The sequence below is a fragment of the Triturus cristatus genome, chromosome 4_2 (assembly GCF_964204655.1).
Source record: "Triturus cristatus chromosome 4_2, aTriCri1.1, whole genome shotgun sequence".
Classification (NCBI taxonomy): Eukaryota; Metazoa; Chordata; class Amphibia; order Caudata; family Salamandridae; genus Triturus; species Triturus cristatus.
This window is the reverse complement of record NC_140586.1, coordinates 781,649,427-781,673,968: the sequence shown is the minus strand read 5'-3', so window position 1 is coordinate 781,673,968 and position 24,542 is coordinate 781,649,427. Positions and strand designations below refer to the sequence as shown.

The following is a 24,542-nucleotide window of genomic DNA, read 5'->3' as shown; positions in this document are numbered from 1 at the left end:
CTGGAAGAAAGTGTGTTAATGCTGTTATCTATAACGGCCAAGACCTTTTCCATATTTGCTTGATCAATGGCCCTCAGTCTTGAAGCCGCCTCAATTTGCGACAATTTCCATACTTCGTTGTAAATAGCATACGCCCACCTCTTGGATCTGCCACCCACAGGACCTTTAACAAAATTATTCAAATCTATTTTGTCATGTAATTTTGATAAATGAACTTTGACAGATGCCAAGGTGGAATGTCGCAGCCAGGATTGACATAATTTCCCTACAGAGTATGTAGTTACTGTATGAGAGGACTCAAACCGAGGGTCCACGCGCTGCCGCGTGTAACCCGGTGTCAGTCCTAGAAAACAACGTTGACAGGCATCTGAACTGCTTTGCCAAATTAACCATCCCTCACTACTAAATTTCGAAATATTGAAAGATGCATTAGAGACTAATGACTGCAAAGCAGGAAGCGACAGATCTGTGTGGTTATCCCAATTTGGGTAAGCGCCCAGATCTGGAACAGCAGGGAAATTTAGTTTTTTAGAAGTGGCCAATCCGAAACAGGTGGTCTGGAAGATGGTTGAATTTAAAAAAAACATATGATTTGGTACAAGACAGGCACGATGTAAATCTTCAGTTCCCTGAACCTGCCATGGTTTGGAACCCCAAACCGATTTAAGATCAATAGTAGCCTTCCACAGATCATAACCTTTGATTGACAACTCATCCATAAAGGACTTAGAATATAGTAATTTGGTGTGTGTCAGTCTAACCTTCGAGGCAGACTCAGACATCACTTTAAAATAAAAAGATGCTGGCTGGAAACACTGAAATCAGTAAAATAAGTATACTTATCAACTAATGTAGGTGAACTGCCTAAAGACGGGGTGGGACAGTGTTCCCATTGGGTAAAATTTACAAAATTTCGAAATGTATTCGCTTTATGCAGGAAGTGATTGCCATAATGCTGAAAACAATACTGTTCTGCATAGTTAGCCGCATTTTCATATAAATCTTCTGCATCAAAAGCGGCATAATATTTCAAATCAGAAAACAGTGCTTCAATGGCATGAACATCCCAATCATCAGAACGTATGTTCTGCTTAACCACATCACCCATAGAAACACGAAATACATTAGGTACATTGATGACCTCTGTAGGACCATGACTTTGGAATTTAACAGCATCCCACGCAATTCCATCCAAAACGGGCCAGGCAGTAATATTCACAAAAGTCTGGTCCCTTTTCATGATGTGGGACGAGGAGTGGGGGGCCAAAGGTCCATTGATAAGTCTAATTGTAGATCTCTCTTTGAGATAGTGGCCATTCACCAGACGGAAAAACACTATTACAAACCCAACGGACATAAACAAAAAAATACTGATAAGCACCAGCCAGATGTACGTCCAGAGGGGAATCAAAAAATTTCTTTTGAACCAACTAGCAAAAATAGCAATGTTTGAAGGGGAAGTAGAAGGCAATGAGTTAGTGTCAAAGGAGAAACGTGACTGGTTAACCGCCGTAGATTGTAAAACAGGCGAGTGACCATTTGTAGGATAAGCATACTCAGTCTCTTCGGGCAGACCACCAGCCGGCGGTATAAACAAGGGATCAGTAACTGACTGCATCTCGATGGCAACATCAGACACGGTGGTAGAAGCAGGAACCAACACTGAATTTCTTTGCATCGTCTGGCATGAAACTGCTGGAGTCAGACTAAGAAGTATCGGCCACTCGCTGAAGTTTGACATTGTCAATAGAGATGTACCTGTTTTCTTTGCGCCCAGGAAGTGGAGGTAAAATGACTGTTCTTGTACCCTGCACTCCAAGCACTGGAACTGGTGCACGATAAGAGGGGCCGAACTCCTTTTTGTTCTCCACCTTCTCACGGACCAGGTCTCCAACTCGGGGTAGCCAGCTGACTACCGGAATCTGAAGCTCAGCATCAGACGTGGAGGGCAAGTGTTCCTTCGATAGAGTGTCTCTGGCTTCTTGTAGGGTCTGCAAAACAGCACAGTGATCATCTACGTCAAAGGGTGCGGTTGACGCCGCCATGTCTAGACCATCAAAGTCTGGGACAAACATTCTGATTCCGAAGAGCATCATGTATGGGGTCCGCCCACCCAGAGACCTTCTAGGGAGATTATTAAGTGCACGTTGGACGTTATACAAATGGGCTAGCCAATTCCGGCCTGTGCCTAAAACCCGTGCTGCCAAAGATTGCTTTAAGTCACGGTTCATTCGCTCCACCACATTATTACCCTCAGGTCGGTAGGGGGACGAAAATTTGACTTGGACCCCCAAATTTCTCATAGACTCCTTGTAAGCCTTAGAGGCGAACGCAGGGCCCTGATCAGAATGGAAGGTACCACACGCAAAAGTTCCCACAAAGACACGCAAATCCCTGATGACAGTCCGTGAATCAGCACTCCTTTGTGGCCATACCCAAAGAAAACGTGTGCACGAATCCACTGCAACCAAGATATACTTGTACGCAGTATCAGAAGAAAAAGGACCGCAGTGATCTAGATAAACACAACCAAATGGTTTGTTAGATATGTACAACTGTGTTTGTGGTGGGCGCGCAACAGTGGAAGGTTTAACCTGTTGGCAAATGTCACAATCAAGAACATAAGTGCGCGCTTGTTTGTATAAACCAAACCACCAATAACGTTGTTGTAACAGAGATATAGTAGCGGACACGCCGGCGTGGGCTGATGCCAACCCCTCGTGCGCTGCTAGTATCAGAGATGGTCTGCAGTCCGCGTTGGGAATAATTCTGTCACCAACATCGTTAATCCTCACTAACGGGACGTTATCAGGACTTAAGTGATAAAAATAACGAGAAGGAAAACCCTTCGGGTAATCACTTCCCTTCTCTGTAGCAGCAATAGCTGCCAAGATGTCATCATCAATCTTACTTTTAGATCTTGTAACTGCTGCCACTAAGTATGTAGCCACTGCGGTTTTTGCTGCCTCGTCAGCCAAGCTGTTACCGACAGCATGGACACCAAGTCGTTGGTGACCAAGAGTGTGAATAACATTCACAAGAGGGAGACGTTCTTTAAAGTCTGCCACTCGAACCCAAAGCAGTTTATGCTTAATTGTGCTACCTTTGGTATCTCGATATTCGTTTTGAGACCAGAAGTGTAAATTGTCATTGTAGGACTGGACACAATAAAAGGAGTCACTTACTATAAGAGTAGTGACTCGGGGATCAGCAAACTCCAGTGCAAGCACCAGAGCCCGGAGCTCCGCCAATTGCGCGGTACAATCACCCAATGCCTGTGTATGCACGGCATCAGATTGGAATTCACCATTTACGAATGTACCCACGACAATTGCGCAAGCCGCAGAATAAGCATGCTTCGATCCAATCGCCGGCTGCGCTGAGCCGTCAGTGTATATGACACAATGGTATTCTTCGAGCGGGCGCAAAGACAGAGGAGCTGGATGAACGAATTCATACTGTAAGTACTCCTGAGTCTGTAAAGAAGCGTCAAAGATATAAGTGACATCTGGTGATCTCAGAGTCGTGGCCCATTGTATCCACCGTGGATGCAAAGCTTTAGAATTTGGTACACTTGCTTTTGTCACTGCCTCCAGGGCCGGATACGGTGTTACAACCAGTATCTGTTTTCCATGTGACAGTGCACGTTCTTTAAGGATCGCCATCTGTACTGCCGTCAGAACTTTCTCGACAGTGGAAAAACGCAACTCAGCAGAGGTGTACAAGTGTGATTTATACGCAATGGGGACTGTATCGCCCTCATTGATCGTCAAGTACGTGAAACCCACTGCGCCTGGTACTATTCTTATGACCAGGTTAGTGCGATTATCACGCGTCAAGTATTGTGAAGCAAGAAGATCAGCCTGTAAAGACTGGAGAATAGCAGAATGTTCCAGCTGCCAGCTGGACTTCGAAAAAGAAGGTTGTACCAAGGCGTAAAGCGGCTTGATACGCTGGGCATAATCAGGAATATACGTACGTCCGAAATTCAGAAAGCCCAGCAAAGATTGTAATTTTTTCAGTGTTGTAGGAGCACGCAAGCATGCGCACTTCTCCAGTAAGTGAGGAGCCAATCCCTTACCTTCATTGTTGAGCTCATAGCCCAAAAACAACACTGTATATTCCGCGATGTGTGACTTCACAAAATTAAATTTGTAGCCATAATCCGCAAAACTCACAATAATATTGTCGACTCGAGACAGTTGTGGCATCAGCTCGTCATCCGTGAGGTAGGTATCGTCAACATAGAAGTATGCGTCGGGGTCTATTCTTTCTAAGAGAGAGACCACGCGAGCGGCAAAGACGCCAGGGCTGTTTTTATAGCCCATGGCTAATCTTGTGAACTGTTTTTGTTTGCCGCCTGAAGTAAACGCCGTCCACTGGCTACTCAGTGTGGACAGGTTATGGCTAAAAAAGCCATTGGAGATGTCAAGTGTCGTTTTAAATCTCTTACGCACGAGACTGTCGACCAGAGCCGAGCTGTGAGTATTTTGTACCGCGCAGGTCTGGCAATGCGAATTTAAGTGCCGGTAATCCAAAACTAAATGGTACGACCCGTCAGGCTTCGTCACAGTGAATAAAGGGTTATTCATAGGGGACACACAAGTTTCAATAACACCCTGATATTCCAATTGTTCAAGGATTGCAGCGACGTGCGGTCTAGCTTCACGACGCATAGGATATTGGGGCTGTGGCTGGGGCATAGACCGCAATGGAATCTCATGGCAGGGGGACAACCGGTCCCATCCCACCTGAGTACGATACACTGCCGGCGCTAGCGCTAGCGCCAGTGCCCACTCCTCAGCGTACACTTCAGCCTGGTCCTTAGGCACTGTGTGCACAAAGGACGGGAGGATTACCTCCTCCCCTCTAGGAGCTTCTAAAATGAAAGCTGGGGGCCAATCTGCCTCCGCTAGGAGGATATCATAGGTGGTAGTCAGATTATCCCAAAAAATCCCCTTTATTGTACGTTGTATGTCACCCTCTATTAGTAAGACTATTTCGTAAAGTCTGTCAGGGGGAGCAACTCTGGTGTCAGCTGTTTCAACAGTAACCAAGATGTCAGTTGCTGTCGCCGCCAGAAATGGACGCAGAGCTTGACGGACTATGGTAATTTCCGCTGCGCTGTCCAGTAGCGTCAGCGCCCATGTCCGGTTCCGAAGCTGTGTTCGCACTATCTGAGGCATACCTTGCCGTCAGAGCAGCCACTTTCTTCTTCTGAAATGGGGGTCTTTGTCGTGCGAATTCGTCCTGCTTGCCTTTACCCTCAGTCTGTCGGGGTTGGTCACGGGTTTGTGGAGCACCCCGACCTTTGCCACCGCCTCCGCCACCGGACTGTGAAGCCGATGTTTCCTGTGAAGAACGAGGAGAACGTTGATCAGAAACCTGAAATCTATCAGGAGACTTAATAGTAGCACGATCACGCAGATCATAAGTGCGCTCACTACCTGACTGAACGGGAGAGGCAGGCCGAGACCCCTGTTTCTGCTGCTGCTTTCCCTGTTGTTTTGACCGCCAATTCTGTTTCGGAAAGTTTGGACGGTCATCCTTACCAGAGGCTTCCGCCTTACCCTGCTGCTTAATTTCGGGAGTTTTGATCACAGGTTTAACACCTAAAGAGCTACGACCCAAATCTCTATATGCTGTCGAGATTATTTTCGCGAACTCCCGCGGCTTATCCTCATCAGCAACTTTCTTCAGTTCATTACGAACTTGGAACTGCATAGCATCACCCTTAAGGTTACACATTACCATGGTAGCCACCAGGTCAAACTGTCCGAGGAGCCGCATGCCTAATTCTATCGCAGACTCCGCACCGTGGTTATCTTGAACACGTTTAATAACGGAGGGCAGCACCGACATAGACGGAGTGCCAAAGCACTGTGAGTACGTCGCTGCAAAGACCTTGCCCCAGTTTACACAATCATCAATGTCGGGGACCAAGTCTTTAGGCAAACTAATGGTAAGGATCCTGTGTTTCTCCACAGGAGATGTATTCGGGTAAACCGCTTCTATTTGGTCAAATTTTTCAGCAAGCCAAAAAGGGAAATCATCCCTACTTTGGGGGTGCTTGCCCATAACAGAATTAACCATAACAGGACTAATGACCACCGCGTGGTGGTCAGTAGGCTGCCCCGCAACAGCAGGTGCCCCTGCCTGCACATTGCGTGACACGTACTGTACCAAAGCCCTATGTACTGTAATAAGGGCAGTGTGCAGTACACGCAAATCAGCCACCGGCACCGTTAGGTAACGGGGATGAGGCGTATATCCGGCTAGTACCGGCCAAGTGGCCCCTGCAAATGACAAAGGGCCCATTCTCGGCGGTATAACCGCATGGGGAAGGGCGCCATTAAACCAAATAAGATGCTGCCAAGCAGATATTGGTATTTCTTGTGTCCTATACGGCGTATAGTTCGCTGGCACGGCTGTGGCAGTGTAAGTATGAAAAGAGTTATCGTCCTCACTCACTGCCGGAAGCGTCACCCAAGAGTAGAACAACTCATAAGGATGAGCTGCATCGGCTCCTACCACAAAGATTACGCTCATACCAGTGTCCGGCACCCCATACTGCGTCAAATGACGTCTCAGAGCTGCACGGCTGTGCGCCGCTATCTCAACCGCCATAAGGACAAGCTACACTTCAAGTAATTAGTAGCACAAGGGTTCAATAACCTTTTTAATGATCAAGCTTGAAGAAACCTATATCAACAGAAATAGGTAGGTTTAAATCCGTCAGACTTGTTATCCGGAAACAAGAATGAGGGTGTTGTGGACTAATATAAGCACTACTAAGGCGTTTCAACTCATAGACCAAACGTTAGGTGCGCCATATTGCAGGGATTCTGCTTATACACAGAACTATGCGTAGAACCCCAGGACCTCAGTTAGTTGTGGTGTACCAGAAACTCCCTTCAGAACCCAGAACCCAGTATCCGGCTAGCATAAGTGTCCCATTCGTTGTCTGAGATTTAGCTCGGCGGTCCCAATGAAAAGACAACCCAGAACAAGCGACTCAGTGTACTCTCAGGAATGGTGGGAATCGGAAATACCTGTTCGTATATTATTCTCACATCAGTCCACAACAAGAATAATCAGAGACACGGTGAAAATAAAAAGAGTTTATTTTTATAGACCACGTGTCCTAAGATGCAGTACTTTGGCTAATACAAGCAGACAAATTATTATAATCAAAACCATCAGCATCGTTACAATACCATAGAATATAAAGGGAGTGATCATGTTATAAATGACAGTGGATACTACCACCTTCCCTTAACTAAGAAGCTAATATTATTATTATGCTAATAAAAGGTCTCTTGGGCTTGAACAGGGGACCCCATACCTCAAAGATCAGCTTAGTGAAATCACATCACAGGAGCATCAGAAGTCTTCTCGCAGGAAGGCTCGTCTTCGGTCTGAATATTAAACATGATGTCTGCAATATTAAAAGCACCAACTTTCAGGTATTTGCAGCTGCCTGTGTGTTATGGCTAAATAGTGAGTCGATCAACCTAGAGTGGAAAACATGCATTGTCTAACGACCCAGACTGTTCTTGTTACACCATGTACAGACCAAGGTCGCTGCGCAGAGCTCGGGATGGTAACAACAGATTGCTCTTGTGTGAGGCAAAGCGCGAGCCAGCAGTTTGTTTAAACAATAACATGTAGATGCAGTGTCGTGCGCAAAAGCAGCAAGATGGCTTTCTAACATCTAACGTGGTTATGCTAACTTAACAATGTATGTACGTATTAAGGGATTCCTTACTACAAAGCATTTGCAATGCAATACGACTCACATTTATGCGAGACGTATTGCATTACAAATGGCAGCTTCCACATTTAAAAAAGCACGAACAGGAGTGGGAGGGGTGAGGGGGGGAAACTGCAAACTGCCGGAGGGGGTGGGGGGGACACACAGGGCAGCAAATACTGTTCGAGTAAAGGGGCTGATAGCCTGAGAAGGAGCAAAATGACGACATAGGGGGCGGGACTAAGAAGCCAAACACCAATCCCAATGCAGATTTTATGAATAAAGCCAATCAAAAAAAAGAGCGGAAAGTGGGTGTAGCTTCCCCCACTATAGTGTATACAGCATCTCTCAACGAGACAACATATACGCTACCTAGTTTGAGACCTAAAAAGGACCTGACACTAATGAATCTAACACAGAAAATTATAAGAATGATTTTAAAAAAAAAAAAACATCATGATGGCACTCTCTCATACCCCTGCTGGAGACTGTGTAATAAACCAGGCACACCAAAGATAAGATGTTATTGAATTGATGCTAAGTCAGTACAAATTTAATGCATCATTAGGGCTCGTAATACTATAATTCCATAAAAAAGGGGATCACCACTTTCTTCGGGCACTATAGATTTGGAGTAAAAAAACAAAAATTTAAAAAAATGTATAAAGTGCCAGTTAGTTTGTCAGACCCTAAAGCTGCGATCGCTAGTACCATCTTTAATCGCAGCTGTATTTCATTTGGACGTAAAGTCAGGTGTTGACAGTATATTGAATCTAAACATGAGATGGAAAGAATGGCGAACTTTAGGATTAATCAGATCTAAATGAAGATTCAAGCCTACATTTCCCTTAGGGATGAGATGTCCAAATGTCAGGAACTCCTGTGTAACATTTTGGAGAGTTTTCATGTGTTTCATGTTATACTTCCAATGTATCACACTAGTAGTATAGGTGTGTAAGGGAAGGGTTGCCCACAACTCCAACCTCCCTAAGAGTACTCCTAATGAGAGCGATTGTTTATTGATCGCACATCCAACTTTATTGAACATGGCATCTCCCTGTGCACTTGAACCTAATATACCAGTGTCCAAACTTCAACTTTGTCAGCCAGAACATTGATACCAAGCTTGAAACACAAGGATATCGAAGGAGTGCAAGGCCAAGCCGTAAAACAGACCTCTGCAGCTATTTTCAGTTTCAGTATCCACTGGATCTATGTCCACACAGTTCTACACCAAAGGCTGTTGCCTTCATTTGAAAAACATACAAAAGGTTACTCCGCGACTGCATGTCTTTTGCTTACATCTCAATTACACTTGAAAACCAGAGTCTATATGGTGCATCTTTGGTCTACATGTACTTGCTGCCATTGTGCATCGATGTACCTTCCATGTACTTGGATCTGTGTGGTACTTTTCTCCTGAAAAAGCATATCCAATGCACTACCCTATTTCTCATCCTGTACCTCTGTCAATATCTTTTATGTTATGTTATAGAAGCTTATAAAGCGCACTTGTACCCAAAGGTGTCCTGGCGCTGCGTTTTGACTCCCAGGGAGCCAAGAAGGGGTGCCTTATATCGTGAATAACCATGTCTTCAGCCCCTTTCTAAAAGAGAGGAGCTCCGAGGCATTTCTGAGATGCAATGGCAGACTGTTCCAGGCTTTTGCAGCACAAAAGGAGAAGCTGTTACCTCCCCAGCTAGCTTTTTTTATTCGGGGAACAGCTGCTAGTTTTCCTTCAGAGGAGCGCAACACTCTACACGGAACATACCATTCAAAGCATCTGCTCAGAAACTCCGGCCCACTGCGCATCAGTGACTTAAAAACAGTGCACAGTGCTTTAAATTGTGCTCGTTTTGTTACTGGCAGCCAGTGCAGTTGCCGGAGTCCATCTCGAGCAGAGGCAAACCTTGGTATGCCTGTTAGCAGTCTAGCCGCCGTATTTTGTACTAGCTGTAGTCTGCACAGATATATTTTTTTCAAGTTTAGGTACAGATTATTACAATAATCCAGCCAAGACAAAATGAGGGCTGAGACTGCTGTCCTGAAACCATCGGCTGGAAGGAAAAATTTAATTTTTCTCAATATTCTGAGGAGGTAGAAGCAGGTAGATACAACTCCGCTGACCTGGTCACCAAATTCAGGTTTGTGATCCATGATCACACCCAAATTCTTGCCTTTAACTGTGGGAGCTGGTAACTTTCCCATTACTTCAGGCCACAGGTCAGGTGTCCAGATATTGGGATTATTCCCAAATATGATGACCTCGGTCTTGCCTGCGTTCAATTTCAGGCAGTTAAAAGATATCTCTGGCTGGATGGCCTCCAGGCAGTCATGACATCTGAAAGCCATAACTTCTTTGGTCCCTCGCTGTATGGACAACACAATTTGTGTGTCATCTGCATAGGATGTTAATTGCAGTCCGAAAGATCTTATCAGTGCCTCCAACGGGCTGATATAAATGTTAAAAAGCATGGGACTGAGGAAGGACCCCTGCGGCACCCCGCATGAGAGGGCAAAAGGCTTAGATTTGTCTCGCTCCAAATCAACTGTTTGGATTCTGTCAGCCAGGAAAGATTTCAAGAGGCTCCAGGCCCTGCCTTCCACCCCGCCTTCGACAATCTGTCCATCAGCACACCGCCGACAGATCAAGTAAAATCAGGACCGCCACCCCTCCCTGATCAACCGCTGCTCTCACCTCCTTACGTTACTCACCTCCTTTATGCATCTATATATCTTTCAATGTACTTATGGATCCATATATTTATCAATTTCTTCTAATTTAGCATTTCCAATGCACTACCCTATTTCTCAGCCTATACTTCTCTCAATATTTCTTCTAGCCCAACTTTCTGGCTCATCTCAAACTTCTTTCTACTACTCTTTCCAATGCACTACCTTATTTCTCAGCCTATACATCTAGCCATATATCCTCTACATCCACTCTCATTTATCCCAAACCCCATACGACTACTATGATCCCCAAAATAACCCTTGCTAGACTCTCACCTACTCGACCCCTCCTTGCATCATCTGATACCTCTTTTACTATACTGATCCCCCAAAAACAAACCCATCTAAACTCTTCACTCTAACTCTTCCCCTCCAAACCCCTTGTTACTCATCCAAAAGCCTCCTCCTACTGCTATGAACTAAAAGAAAACAAATAATAATTATCCAAATCCTTCACTCTTCTATCCCTCCACTATCCTTTTCAATCAAAATAACAGACTAACATGTTCACTTCCCAAATTCCATATTCCACTATACTAATTCACCACTAATCCTTTATGGGTTCCAGAGTAGCGGGCTACTTGCCAATAAAGTGTTTCAACACCCCATCAGGGTTACAGGCACTGTATAAATGCAACCCTTTTTCCCTTTCTACCCTTCCCCAACCCTTCTCAATCCAAATAACTGATTAAGATATCCACCACTCAAATTACTTTCATGTTTCACCATACTATTTCAACACTAATCCTTATGGGTTCCAGACTAGCGTGCTACTCGACGAAAAAGTGCTTTAAAACCCCATCAGGGGTAGCAAGCGCTATTTAAATACAAACCTCTTTCCTTCTTCTATCCTGCCGCCTACCCTTCTCTATCCAAATAACTGAATAACCTATCCACCACTCAAATGACTTCATATTTCACTATACTAACTTTCAACACTAATCCTGTATGGGTTCCGGAGTAGCATGCTACTCGCCAGAAAAGCACTTCAACACCCATCAGGGGTAACAGGTGCTATATGAATACAAAACTTTCTTTCCCCTTTTATCCCTCCGCTATCCTTCTGACTCCAAATAACTGACTAATATCCACCACTCAAATTACCTTCATATTTCACCATACTAATTCACCACTAATCCTTTAAAGGTTTCCGGAGTAGTGTGCTACTCACCAAAAAAAAAACGCTTCAACACCCTATCAGGGGTAACAAGCGCTATATAAATACAAACCTTTTTTCCTCCTCTATCCTTCTGCTATCCTTCCGAATCCAAATAACTGACTAACCTGTCCACCACTTAAAATTACTTTCATATTTCACTATACTAATTCAACACTAATCCTCTATTGGTCCTGGGATAGCATGCTACTTGCCGAAAAAGCGCTTCAACGCCTTGTCGGGGGTAGTAAGCGCTATATAAATGCAATTACAATACAATACAATACAGCCCCAGTGGTTATCCCGAATTACATGATCGTTTATTTCTATGTTCTTCAGAGTCCACTTTGCATCAAAACTTATTCTAAAGTAGTTAAAATCAATAAATTGCTCTAACAGCTAGTAAGTAATAGAAATGTTCCCCTAAGAGGAGTCCCTTTGAGCACTGTGAACTTTGCTTTGGTGAATTTATCAGGCCACTTTTTTAAAGTGCTGTATATCCCAAAGCCCTTAAGGAGATGGTGCATATATGGCTCTCTCAATTAGTGTAAGTCTGTCTTGTCTGCAAACGAAAACATTGTGATTTTCTAGGTAGGCTGTTTAGGGATTTCAAGGTCTATCTCTTTCAAATAGTACCCAATGTAATTATAAAATCAATTAAATAATGGGGAGGGTGTAAGAAACCTGGCACACCTCAGCCTGTTCACTCTGACCTCAGCAGGTTTTTCTTGTTTGAGAAGGGTTTTTTGTTTTCTGTTGAGGTCAGTCTTGCACTATGGCATATCCAGATGTTTCCTCTTAACAGATGTTGGTGATGATGTGTTCAACTGAATAATCCTCTAAACTTTTGGGGTGTTGAGCTCGTTGTAGTGATTTTGTAAAAATCTGGTATCCTTGTGTTTTTTGGAATTGGATTGACGGGTTGTCTTGAATTATGAAGTAGTCTCAACTTCCAGTTAGGTTGTAGCATCGAGAAGTTGATTAGTTGCTATAACTTTGTCTGATTGGAGAGGAAATGTGTACTTACATTTTAAAGTTGGTCTGGGATGTTATTGCAGTATTGTACTGTTCTTTTGCCTTTACATTTTTGCTTTGCTCAATAGTGTTAGATTTAACGAATTTGCTAGAAAGTGAGAGGCAGAATCGGACGTTTTCGAGCTGGGATTACTCTGGCAATTTATGGATAGCTGGGATAACCTCTTATCTTTTGGGTTCTGTTCACCACACTCTGCGTTCCTGTTTGCGGTTTTATCTATTTTGTGAACAATAGCATTACTGCTCTCAGTGAGTTTTTCTGTTCTTGGGAGTGACTTTGACTCTAAGCTTTGCTCATATTCTGTAGGATTTTAGTTTTTTTAGTTCACGTTGTTAGCTACAGTATTTATAGATCCTTCTTGGTTTGTTAGTGTGATATTTATTTTACTCAAGACCTGGCTCTTCGACCAATAGCAGCAGCTCCCCCCTCCCCCCCCAGCGCCTTGAAACCCTCACGGGTATGTAGTGTGCTTTACAATTATTGATTGATTGATTGATTGATCCACTCGGAACACCCAGTTTCAATTACAGGCTGTTGATGTTTATATCTAGTGCATGTTTATATCTATTTTTAGACATTCTTTCAGTTTATTTCAGTTTATACATGGAAGTACGTAGTTTCAAATATATTTGAGTTGTAATGTCTATCTGTCAATTTCTCTTTGTTGTAGTATCATACTGGGTTTTACTTATCATGGGCGGAGTTGTCTTTGATGTTTATTAGTACTGAGGTGTTGGGAGGTGTTCTTGTGGCTGCTGAAGTACTACTTCTGTTGTATTGAGTAGAAAAATCTATAGAACGGAAGTGCCAATATTATGGGGTTTGCTTTGGAAATTTAAGGATTCTGGTATGTTTTTATTGATGCTGGTGATTCTATTATGCTGAAATGGGATTTATCGGCTGCATGGGTTTGTTGTGACTGGAGAAATTGCTGCAGTATTTGTACTTGGCCGTGCAGGTGGATCGAGTATGTATTCGGTCTTATCTTTCTCTACAATTTTAAGATAAGCATTGCTTTAACCCACATCTTTCCATTATTGAAGTAGTTTCTTCATTGTACAAATATAATAGGATTAGCCCAATGAGAAACTCTGAAATTTGACATTCTGTGTGAGGTAAGGTCACCTACCTGCCAGGCAGATTTCCTATATATGGCACAATTTTCCTATTTGCACTACAGCGCACATTTAAATAGGTTCGCCATGTGCAGACCGGGAAAGTGCGCCGTGTTACTGTGAATGCGCTGCCCCGGGGCAGCCGCATACTTGTGATGCCCTGGGGGCAGCGCATTCAAGTGAAATATGGGGCAGCACCCACCCACACCTTTATGAGGGTAGAGGGATCCCCTTGCAAGTGGGTGCAGTGAGTGGCTGCACCCACCTGCAAGGAGGTGTCTGCGGGGGGGGCTTTTTACCCTCCGGAGGGCTGCCTTTTGGAGGCGCACTGAAAGTGCTGCACCTTTTTGTGCACATATTACGTGCACTTCCTGAAGGCAGGTTTGCCTCTGCGCCCTCATCCATATTACGGCAAGGGTGCAGTAGCAAAGATATTTTCTCGTTTGTATGGGCCGCACCTCCATGCAAATGAGAGAATGTCCTCTTGAGATAGCGCAGACGCACATTTAGCGCCAGTGCTGTCTGTATTACAGTGGGTCCGCTCAAGCATCTGCGACCCCTTCTGTGGCACTAAAATGCCCCTTGGGGTGCACAAAGCAGGAGCACATGAACATTGCGTGGTGGGGGCACTTTCTATCTAATGGCCTCGGGTGTGAAACATAAAGGGACCTAAAGAACCCCAGTCTGGTTTCCTTCCCCCACTTTTGGGTGTCCCCCCTCTGACTCAGAACTGCCCATGGCCTTCCTTTACCCAGCACATCTGTCCTCTGTACCTCTTTCTCTTTTACTTCCAGAACAGCTTCCTTGTCTGCTTTGATGTATTTGCACCTTTCCTGCGTTTGGTAGTCTGAGTCGCTTCATCATTCCCTGCCTATTCTGCTACAATCCTTAAGCCTTTCAGACGAAGCCCCCTTCCCAAGCAGAGCTTCACGTTTGCTCCCTGTTTTCCTCTCCACCCACTGCCGCTTCATTCAGTACCATCCATTCACTTCCTGAGGGCGGGCAGCACTGCCATTCAAGCACATTACCACCCACATAGTGACAGTTCTGCCCTTGCATTTGACGACTGTTTCTATCACAGTCCTGCAGCCCCCCCCCCTCCCACCCGACCCTACCACCGATGGATTGTCATTGAGATGATGTGTCAGGCCTGGAAATGGAAGGAAGATGGATTGCTGGGTCTGGATGGATGGGAGCAGCTAAGGACGTCCACTGGCACGAGGGAAGGGTGGGTTTGGACTGTGAAGGATCATGTGGGTGGGAGATTAGGCCAGTGATATTTTGCTTCCTACACAGCAGCATTGTGACGGCTCTATCTGCCACCTCATTATCCATTTCACAGCCCAGTCCTCTTCGTCACATACCAGTGCTCTGTCAGCTGCCAATCAGGAGGCGGGAAAGTTGAGCCATGAATAGGTCAGAAAGGAGTGGGCTGGGCAAGACCTTGATTGTTCCAGGAGAGATGGGCATCACACAGGTCTAGCCTGTCCACTCGGTCATGGTCCTGTATAGTCTGGCCCCATCTCTCTCTTAGTTATCAGTTCTGATTAAATTGCCCTATTACTGAAGCATCAAGTGGCTGAGGCAAGCACTGAGTAGAGCTTACCTTGTGTACATCTACTCTGGGATTTGCCTGTCAAGTACCATCACACTTGCTGTGATTTATGAGTTTATTTCAGATTTTAATCATTCACCTCGATATAAATATTTGTATATAGACATTCCTCGTACAGGAAGTACTCTATGGAGTAAGATGTCCTTCCTGTTTCGATTAGTGGCAGATGAGGGTCTTGATCTGTATGGGAAATACATGTGCCATCATACTGCTAGAACTCTCTGGAACTGATTTTAAAGCATGTGTTTTGTCCGTGATATGGTACCAAATGAGCAACGGTCGCCTAGTGAACCACACATCTTTTGCTTTAGGATAAGTGGGAAAAGCTCATCAGTGAAGACCAGTCTGTTGAACTCTTCCAGCATGCCAGCCTGATGACGCTCGACAGCATCTTGAAGTGCGCCTTCAGCTACCAGAGCAATTGCCAGACAGGCAGGTGAGTGCAGCAGACATTTACAGATGAAACTAGACCTGGTCTATTAGGGTAGACAAGTACTTTGGTTCTAAAATGTGCAGAAACAAATGTATCTCCTGTTCAATTTTCTTACGTTATGTACGTTCTATTACGTATGAATACTATGCATGTTGTGTACATTTCGTAAATGGGGTGATTTTTGTTGTATTCATGGCATGCTGTTTATGGAGATTTTTTCATCATGATTCAGGTTTGTGATGTAATTTATGTTGGAGGACCTAGCTAAGGACTTTCCATTGGTTTTGAGAAGACCAATTTTAAGGTTACTTCAGATAAATGTATTTTTCCATTCACTTATCTCCTGTCCCTGGGTAAGGCACCGCCTAGCTGGGTCTGGGCCATAATTGTGATATTTTTTGGACAACTGCCTCTGAGCACAGAAGGGCTGTTCAGAGTTATTCCTGGGCTTGAACTCGAAGATCCACATGATTTTAATCCTCAAAGGGATTGGGCCTCACAAAATGCATTTAGTTATTAATGAAATCAAGGCATTGGTTTCAGGTTCCACTCAGTCGTTATCAGGGGGGGGGCGTGGCCTGGCAAGATGGCCAACAGGATGTAGTTTCCTCCTGCTCCCAGCCAACCCGTCTAGTATCCTTCATCATCCGGCGATCCTGAAATATATAGCATCTCTGTCGGAACCAAGGGCCTCCTGCCTATGCTGGCTGGCTGAAATCCTGATTGACAGCAGCGCCCTTTGAGCGGACAGCAGCATTTTCGCAGCCCAGCTGAGCCTGGAGGTGGGGGTCATACCAAGACCTGTACCAGTGGAGTGAGTCTGCAGCCCCTGGATCGCTGCAGTGGGGCATTGAGTGAAGGCCTCGGGCCGGCGTAAGCATTGGCAGATTGGCTGGAGCGGGATAATTGGCATCAAGGACGCCGGGCGTTGGTCCCCAGAGCAGTGTGGGGCTGCCCCGCTTTGAGAGGGAGCTGTGACGCCACACAGGAGAGCTGTACTGGGCGAGAGAAGAACCCACTGGAGGTCGGAGAGGATGTAGCTCAAACTGACACCATAACTGTGAGGCTTGCTGCTGGGGGCCACTTATTGCGAGGTGGTTGTGAACAACACTATTGCCCCTTTCGCCACCATGTAATGTAGATAGTCACCTTGGGAGAAATGCAGGGCACATTTGGTGCTGGGGATGACTGGCCTGATAAAGTAGGGGGACGAGTATTGTGTGGCTTTCCCTTGGTTTGCGGGAGTGGAGTCGTCCGTGGGGCCCATGCATCACCACAGTGGAGGGTTGCGAGGGGCTCCTTTAGTGTTGGTGGAGAAGACTTCTGTGGCAGGTCTCCTGGGAGTGGTGACCTCTGCAGTCTGAGGCGTGGCTGCCTGCACTGGATGAACCGCAGGCTGTGTTCTAGCCCGGCCCACAACCTGGTAGACTTGGGCCAGTGAAATTTTGGGAGACTCTCCTTGGATCATTGGGGTCTTGGATGGCAAAGGGATCTGGAGGTTAGGGCCCTCTCTTTCAACAATATTGACGGCAGTGGCTGGTGTTTTGGAACTGACCCCTGCCGCATATGTTCAAACAGGAGGGGACCTGGCTCGGGTGTCAGGGGCGGTAGGGATATGGTGCTCCGCTTGGGTGCCTACCGCATGCAGGCTATGGAACATGGTGGTCATCTGGTGTGAGCAGAGAGTCCTCTGCGAGCAGGAAGTGCCTGTCCTGATCTACTGGGTCGCTGCCTGCCCTGATTGAAGGGTTGAGTTTACATGGCAGGTATGTGTCGTGCTGTGTGGTATGGCCACAATGAGCAAGGAAAAGCATCCAAAGACGCCTTCAACCAACACTGTTACCCAATAAGCAACTCTCCGTCAGCCATCACAACAGCTAGTCAGATGGGGGTGCAGACTCTAGGACCAAATCAGCGGAGCGAGATGAGCAACCCTTGGTGGCTATTCAAGGATGTCACACAGTGCTGGAGCACAAGATTGAGACAGTTTTCATAGATGTTAACCTGCTTCGGGCAAATATAAGAAAAGTGGCTGAGAAAGTAACAACCGCTGAGCATAATCAAGATACTCAACAGGGCAGGGTTTATTCACTCAAGCAACAGATGGCCATAATGACAACAGTTATGGGGGACTTGGAAGCCAGGGCGGAGGATGCTGAGGGTCAGTCCTGCCATATCAACCGGTTCCTGGGGTTCCCAGGGTGAGTGGAGGGCTCCACAGCAGAGAACTTTGTGGAAACACTGTGTAAGGCACCAGTTGACGCTACATGGCCTCTGAGTTTTTTTTAAGTGGAATGGGCACACTGTGCTTTGGTGCCACTTCCACCTCCTGGGGGCTCTCCGTGAGCCTTTATCACCAAAATATTGAATTATAGGGGCAGATTGTATCCTGTAAGCTGCAGGAAATGCCAATTTGATATTCACGGTATTGCCATATACCCTGACTATACGAAGAGGGTCCAAGAGCAGGGTAAGTCGTGTCTGGGAGTTAAGCAGAAGCTACATGTCTGAAGTACATGTTGCAATACCCACCTAAGTTGAAGGTTCTTTCCAATGGTAAAGCACAATTTTTTGAGCAGTCACAGGAGGTCTAGGACTGGCTGAAAATGTGTGAGAAGGCTTCGGACCGTGGCCTGGGGCCACTCCGGAGCGCCTTAAGTTTGTGTGCCTGGAGGGTCGTGCTTGGGGAAGAATTTGACCCTGGGTGGCGGGTGCTGGTTTGGCACAGTCACAATACAGGATGATGGCACCATGCGGATGGTGGACACTGGTGCTTCTCAGTCGGTGGAGCCTGATTCACCTGCTGCAATTTCAGACTCCCTGGTGAGTAACACTCAGCTTCTTCCTTTAAATGTGGTACCAGAGACTAATCTAAATGCAGAGTCGTGTTTTGATTGTACTGTTTTCTTATGTCATGTCTGTTAAATGTACTATGGAGGATATGTGGGGGGAGTGGAACCTCAGCTCTTGGGTGTTACCTGTGAGTCTATGACTTGCTGGCCATCCTCCCCAGAGGGCTAGAAATTTCACAACATCATAGGGCACCTTGCCAGGGCCGATATGATCCCGGCATGGACACAATTCAAATTTGGCAGTGTTCTGTTCAACACTAATCCTCTTTCTGACCGGGATTGAGACAAAACACTTGTGCACAGTGGTATGTGCATGTACTTGAGTGGCTGCTATGCACTTTGTGGGTGCTGGATTAGACGGGTCCCGGGAGGGGTGTAAAGAGTTGAGGCTCGTATCCCTCTTGGATAGGATAAGGTGATTGCGTTGTCCTGGCACATAGATTGGATGAAGTTGTGTAGCATGATAGTTACTTTGTCCTGTAGAGGGAGGGAATGTTTTCTTGTTTGTAAGTTGTTTGTTCAGTTTTTCTTGCAGCACTGTCTGAGAATCGCAATATTATAGGGTGAGAATTCTCACCACTCGTTATTGTATCATATGTATGGGGGGGTAGATTTAAGATACTTACCTGGAAAGTCTGGGTATCTTACGTGAAAAGATATAAGGTTCTATCCTTCTTGAAGTGCCATAGGGTTAACATTGCTTGTCTCCAGGAAAGGCACCTTATTGATAGAGATTGACAAGGTGGTCAAGAAATGAAAAGGGCAGCTGTATCATGCCTCCTATTCAACCTACCCTAGGGGAGTGCTGGTGTAGGTGGCTACGGGAACCCACTTTGTGCCCATGTATGTGGAGGCTGAGGTGGAGGGGATGTATGTCTTCCTGCAGGGTAAGCTTGATGGGAGGGCTATCTCCTTGCTTAATTTATATGCACCCAATGTTAATGACTGCCAATTCTTCTTCAGGCTGCAGGACATGATTGGTTTGGAGGTGGATGGTCCATCCTTGGGCTGGGGGATGTTAACTGTGTATTGGACGGGGCGAGGCATAGGTTGCCCCCTAGGCCTGACACAAAGCTGCGAATGACTTCGGGTCTGCGGGAGGTGTTGTGTAGTTCCTAGGAATCCCCAGGACCTGCACGTTTTGGATGACCTAAACTGAGTGCTTGGTGTCCTAACCTCTTCCGGACACCCCCACAGGATATGTCAGCCGTTAGACCAGCTAGCTGTACAGTGCCACTACCACCCCCCTGTCCCTTACAGTAGTGTAGGTAGTCTCTGGCAACCACTGAACATGACAACCTTGATTCCTACTGGATTATGGAATACAGTACAGTACTTTTCGCTCAGTCATTCGTGCTTTCTTACTCTCAGAAAATACACAGGATGGCGATTAGGACGTATTTATTGGTCCAGCATCAGTCTTGTGTAAAACATATTTGCTGCTACAATCAGGAGAATGAAGCATACGAAAGAGATTGCTAGAACCAATATAAAAAATAGTTGATACATTTCTACCATAGTGCAAATAAGATGAACATAAGCAGTTCAGATAAAAACAGTAGCACTAGCATATTCCTAAAATATGCGCCCTAAGTAATTTGCCTAAATATACCTAGCCTAGATCGGTAGGTGTAGCATGTATATGTGTGTAGCTATATATATATATATATATATATATATATATATATATATATATATATATATATATATATATATATATATATATATATATATATATATATATATATATATATATATATATACCTACTGGCGGTCGCCAGTAGGTAGTTATAGTTAGGACCCTTTCCATAGGAAATCCGCAACATTCTATTTGGAATAACTTTGGCGCCGGTCGACGAATCCACGCGAAATTTTCAAAATAGGTGGGGCGCTACGCTCCTACCCTGAAAGTCTCGGGGGGATTCGTCAAGCGGGGGCTGAGAAAAAAGGGGGGTCCCAAAACGCGTTTTTCCCATGCATTTTTCCATAGGACCTTTAGACACAGCTACAGCCCGAACGGCTGAACAGAGTTACTTGAAATTTGGCAGAGAGGTAGTCCTCAGGTCAAGGAAGTGCCTTTTGTAGGTCTGGTGTAAATCTGTTCAGTAGTTCCTGAGAAAATAGCATTTAAATCAATATATATATCTGTGGCAGCTTACGGTGCGCTTACCATGCGCTTACGGTAAGCTTACCGTACGCGTACGGTGACGTGCGCGAGCGCGATTCTGATTGGCTGTTAGATCTTAGTAAACATTCGAATCGGTCGAACAGGAAGCGGCGGCCGCCATTTTCTCTCTCCCACTCTGAGGGGGGGAGGAAAAACAAAGGGAAAAAACATGTAAAGGGGCTGTTTAGACAGCTCCTAACCACCTAGCCTTGATGAAGGTGTCCCCAAAGAACCACCAAGCGCAAAAAGTCAAATTTTTTTTTGTTTCGTAAAATCGCCGATTACGCTTACCGTACGCGTACAGTAAAAAATATTTTTTAATAAAAATTCACCAAACTCTCCCCACCCGGTGTGCAAATGCTGCCCAAAGGGCACCATTTGTGCATGGCATATAGTTTTGAAGAAAATGTAAATGTTTAAAAAAAAAAAATTAACCATACTCTCCCCACCCCGTGTGCAAATGGCGCCCGAAGGGCACCATTTGTGCCTGGCATGGCATATATAAGCAATGAAAATGTAAAAGTTTACCTTGCACAACGAAGCGCATAATATGCCCTCCATGTGCGCACGGTGCGCGAAGCGCATCGTGCGTACATGGCCCATCCAGCGTAACGTGGGCACGCAGTGCACGTAGTGCACCGCGTGCCCACCGTGCGTGCACGGCACTAACTGCGTAAAGTGGGCGCGCGGTGCGCGAATCGCACCGCGTCCTCACTGTGCGCGCACGGTGCGCGAAGCGCACCGTGCGCGCACGGAACGAACTGCGTTAAGTGGGCGCGCACGCCACGAATGGCGTAAAGTAACTTAGCATTTAAAAAACCGTACAAATTCACTGAAAAAACCATAGGTTTCACACACGTTATAGTTATGAATTAGCATTTAAAAAACCTTGCAAATTCACTGAAAAAACCATAGGTTTCACACATGTTATAGTTAGCTGGACATTTTACTGATAAAAAACCTATGAAATTCCCCCGTTATAGTTAGTGCAGGCAACTATAACTCACGCAACCGCAATCCTCTGCTGATGCTAATACTGTATTTAGACACTTATTTGCCCATGTCTTCTTCCATTAAATTTTAGCTATACATAAATTACAAATATTATTTTTCATAAAGACACATATGTCATCAGCAGAGGATTGCGGTTGCGTGAGTTATAGTTGCCTGCACTAACTATAACGGGGGAATTTCATAGGTTTTTTATCAGTAAAATGTCCAGCTAACTATAACATGTGTGAAACCTATGGTTTTCTCAGTGAATATATATATATATATATATATATATATATATATATATATATATATATATATATATATATATATATATATATATATATATATATATATATATATATATATATGTATATATATATATATATCCGTAAATTAATCCTTTACTTGTAAAAGATTACGCCGAGCCCCAATTTTGATGATAACAGCGTGATTTATTCGATCAGGTTTGTGGCAAACAACACCCGACGCGTTTCGAAACCCTCCGGTTTCTTGGTCACGGGTCGATATGATGTTGACACTCGTCACATGATATAGGACACAATTTGAAAAAATAAACAAAGGACTACATTGCTGCCAGGTTCACATAGCTAGCATAAGCGCCATCTTGGAATAGTAAAATGTTACAGGATTTCAATGAATAATTCACGGCAAAACACAATTCAACACATTTAGTTGGACAGTCAATTGATGTGTAAATTAAATAAAATTACCAGTGTAAATTTATCGAATTATCCAATGGTTACCAAACAAAGTTGATACATAATTACCTCATCGTAATTGTATTTGTCATATCAATGGACCCAAGTGGGTATGCAATGATCTATAGTTGATTTAACAGCCCAAGTGGGCAAACAATAATCGAATTTTCCAATGGTTACAAAACATAGATAATAAACGACTTCACATCTAATTGGGACTGGTCGTGTCAATGAACCCCGTGAGTATTCTGTGAACTGTGATGAATTTAACAGCCCAAGTGGGCCAACAATTGTCAATCAATCCTTTAGTTCATATTTCAACAGATTGCTAACGCTGCATATTTCTCAACCTCTGGCAAAAGCTCCGTCTCCTATAAAGAATAATAAATGTGTATCAATAAAATAGTATAGTAAATACCAAAAATTTTTTGTTTTTTTAAAAGACATTTAAAACATCATATCTCAGGAGGCAACGTGACTTCATCATAATTCTATTTACACTTTTTTTACATAACAGTTCGTAAACTTCAGAAAAAACCAGAAAGAATTTTGTCAACCAAGATGGACTGACAGTTCCTCATCTTTGTTAATGCCCACCGGATGTACCGTGTCATATTTTATAATCAATCTAGATTCCAGCCTGCGCAAATCTTGTATTCTATTCCCTCCCCGTTCGGATAAAGGAATTCTATCTAGGGCACAATACCTCAATAGGCTGGTATCTTTATTGTGGCATTCCTTAAAATGCCGTGCGATTGGATACTGTTTATCTTCATTTGTTATTGCCCGCATATGTTCTAAAATGCGCAATTTCACCTGGTTGATGGTGCTACCAATATAAACCAGTTCACAAGGGCATATTAGGGCATAGACACAGAAATCTGACTTGCAGCTTAAATGTTTAGAAATGACAAATGGTTTCAATGATTTTGACAAAACTATCTGTTTACAATTCAAACTGTTCTTACAGGCTTTACAAGAAGCACATTTATAGAATCCCTGAATTTTAAAATAGGGATCCTTCTCATCAGTTAACATACTTTTACATAAGAGATCTTTCAGTGCTGGACATCGTCGGAATGTAATACTGGGATAGCTTTTAAAACTCTTTTCAAAGGTACTGTCAACCTTTAATACATTCCAATACTTTTTCAGACATCTTCTAACGTCATTCGCTTGGTTACTAAAGGTAGTAATAAATCTTATCGGTTCCATGTCAGAGTCTATCTCTTCTTTTCTGACTAGCAGATCCTCTCTTTTGATTTTTCTAACTTTTTCACATGCTTTTTTAATGATCTTTTGTGAGTAGCCCCTCTCTTCAAATCTACTCTTCATGACATCCATTTCTTTCACAAAGGTAAACTCAGAACTGCAGTTTCGTCTGGCCCTTAATAGTTCCCCATAAGGGATACTGTTAATCAGATTAGGGGGATGACAACTTGAGGCATGTAAAATGCTATTCCCAGCCGTACTTTTGCGGAATAGTTTGCTGTCCAAATGGTTCCCATTCACTTCAACTGATACATCTAAAAATTCTATAGATTTTTTGTCTATTGTGTGGGTAAATTTTAGATTCAGACTGTTGTCGTTGAGTGAATTAACAAACTCAATTGCCTCTGTTTGGTTCCCTCTCCAGATACAGAAGATGTCATCAATGTATCTAGCCCAGAGGGCGACATGGTCATTAAAGGCACTGATGGTTTCCGCCACCTGCTCCTCCCACCAGCCTAGGTACAAACCCGCGTAGCTGGGGGCAAAGCAGGTCCCCATTGCCGTCCCCTGGGCTTGGCAGTATATCACATGATCAAATGTGAAAAAGTTGTTTTTAAGACATGCTGACATCATATCAAGCAACATTTCGGTATGCCTCAAATAACACACAGATCTATCCTTTAAGTAATGCCTGCAGGCCTCAAGGCCCAACTCATGTGGTATGCAGGTATACAAGCTGTTGACATCCAGTGTGA

The 24,542-nt window shown here is 44.5% G+C and overlaps 1 protein-coding gene across 1 annotated transcript in view; it reads left to right on the top strand.

Annotated features, from left to right (window-relative positions):
• The window catches only part of LOC146835039 (cytochrome P450 4B1-like), a 393,192-nt gene that overhangs the window by 217,837 nt on the left and 150,813 nt on the right, over positions 1-24,542 (top strand). The window contains exon 5 of the mRNA XM_085602700.1: positions 15,720-15,844. Within this exon, the coding sequence (XP_085458826.1) occupies positions 15,720-15,844 (125 nt within the window). The remainder of the gene's footprint in view (positions 1-15,719; positions 15,845-24,542) is intronic.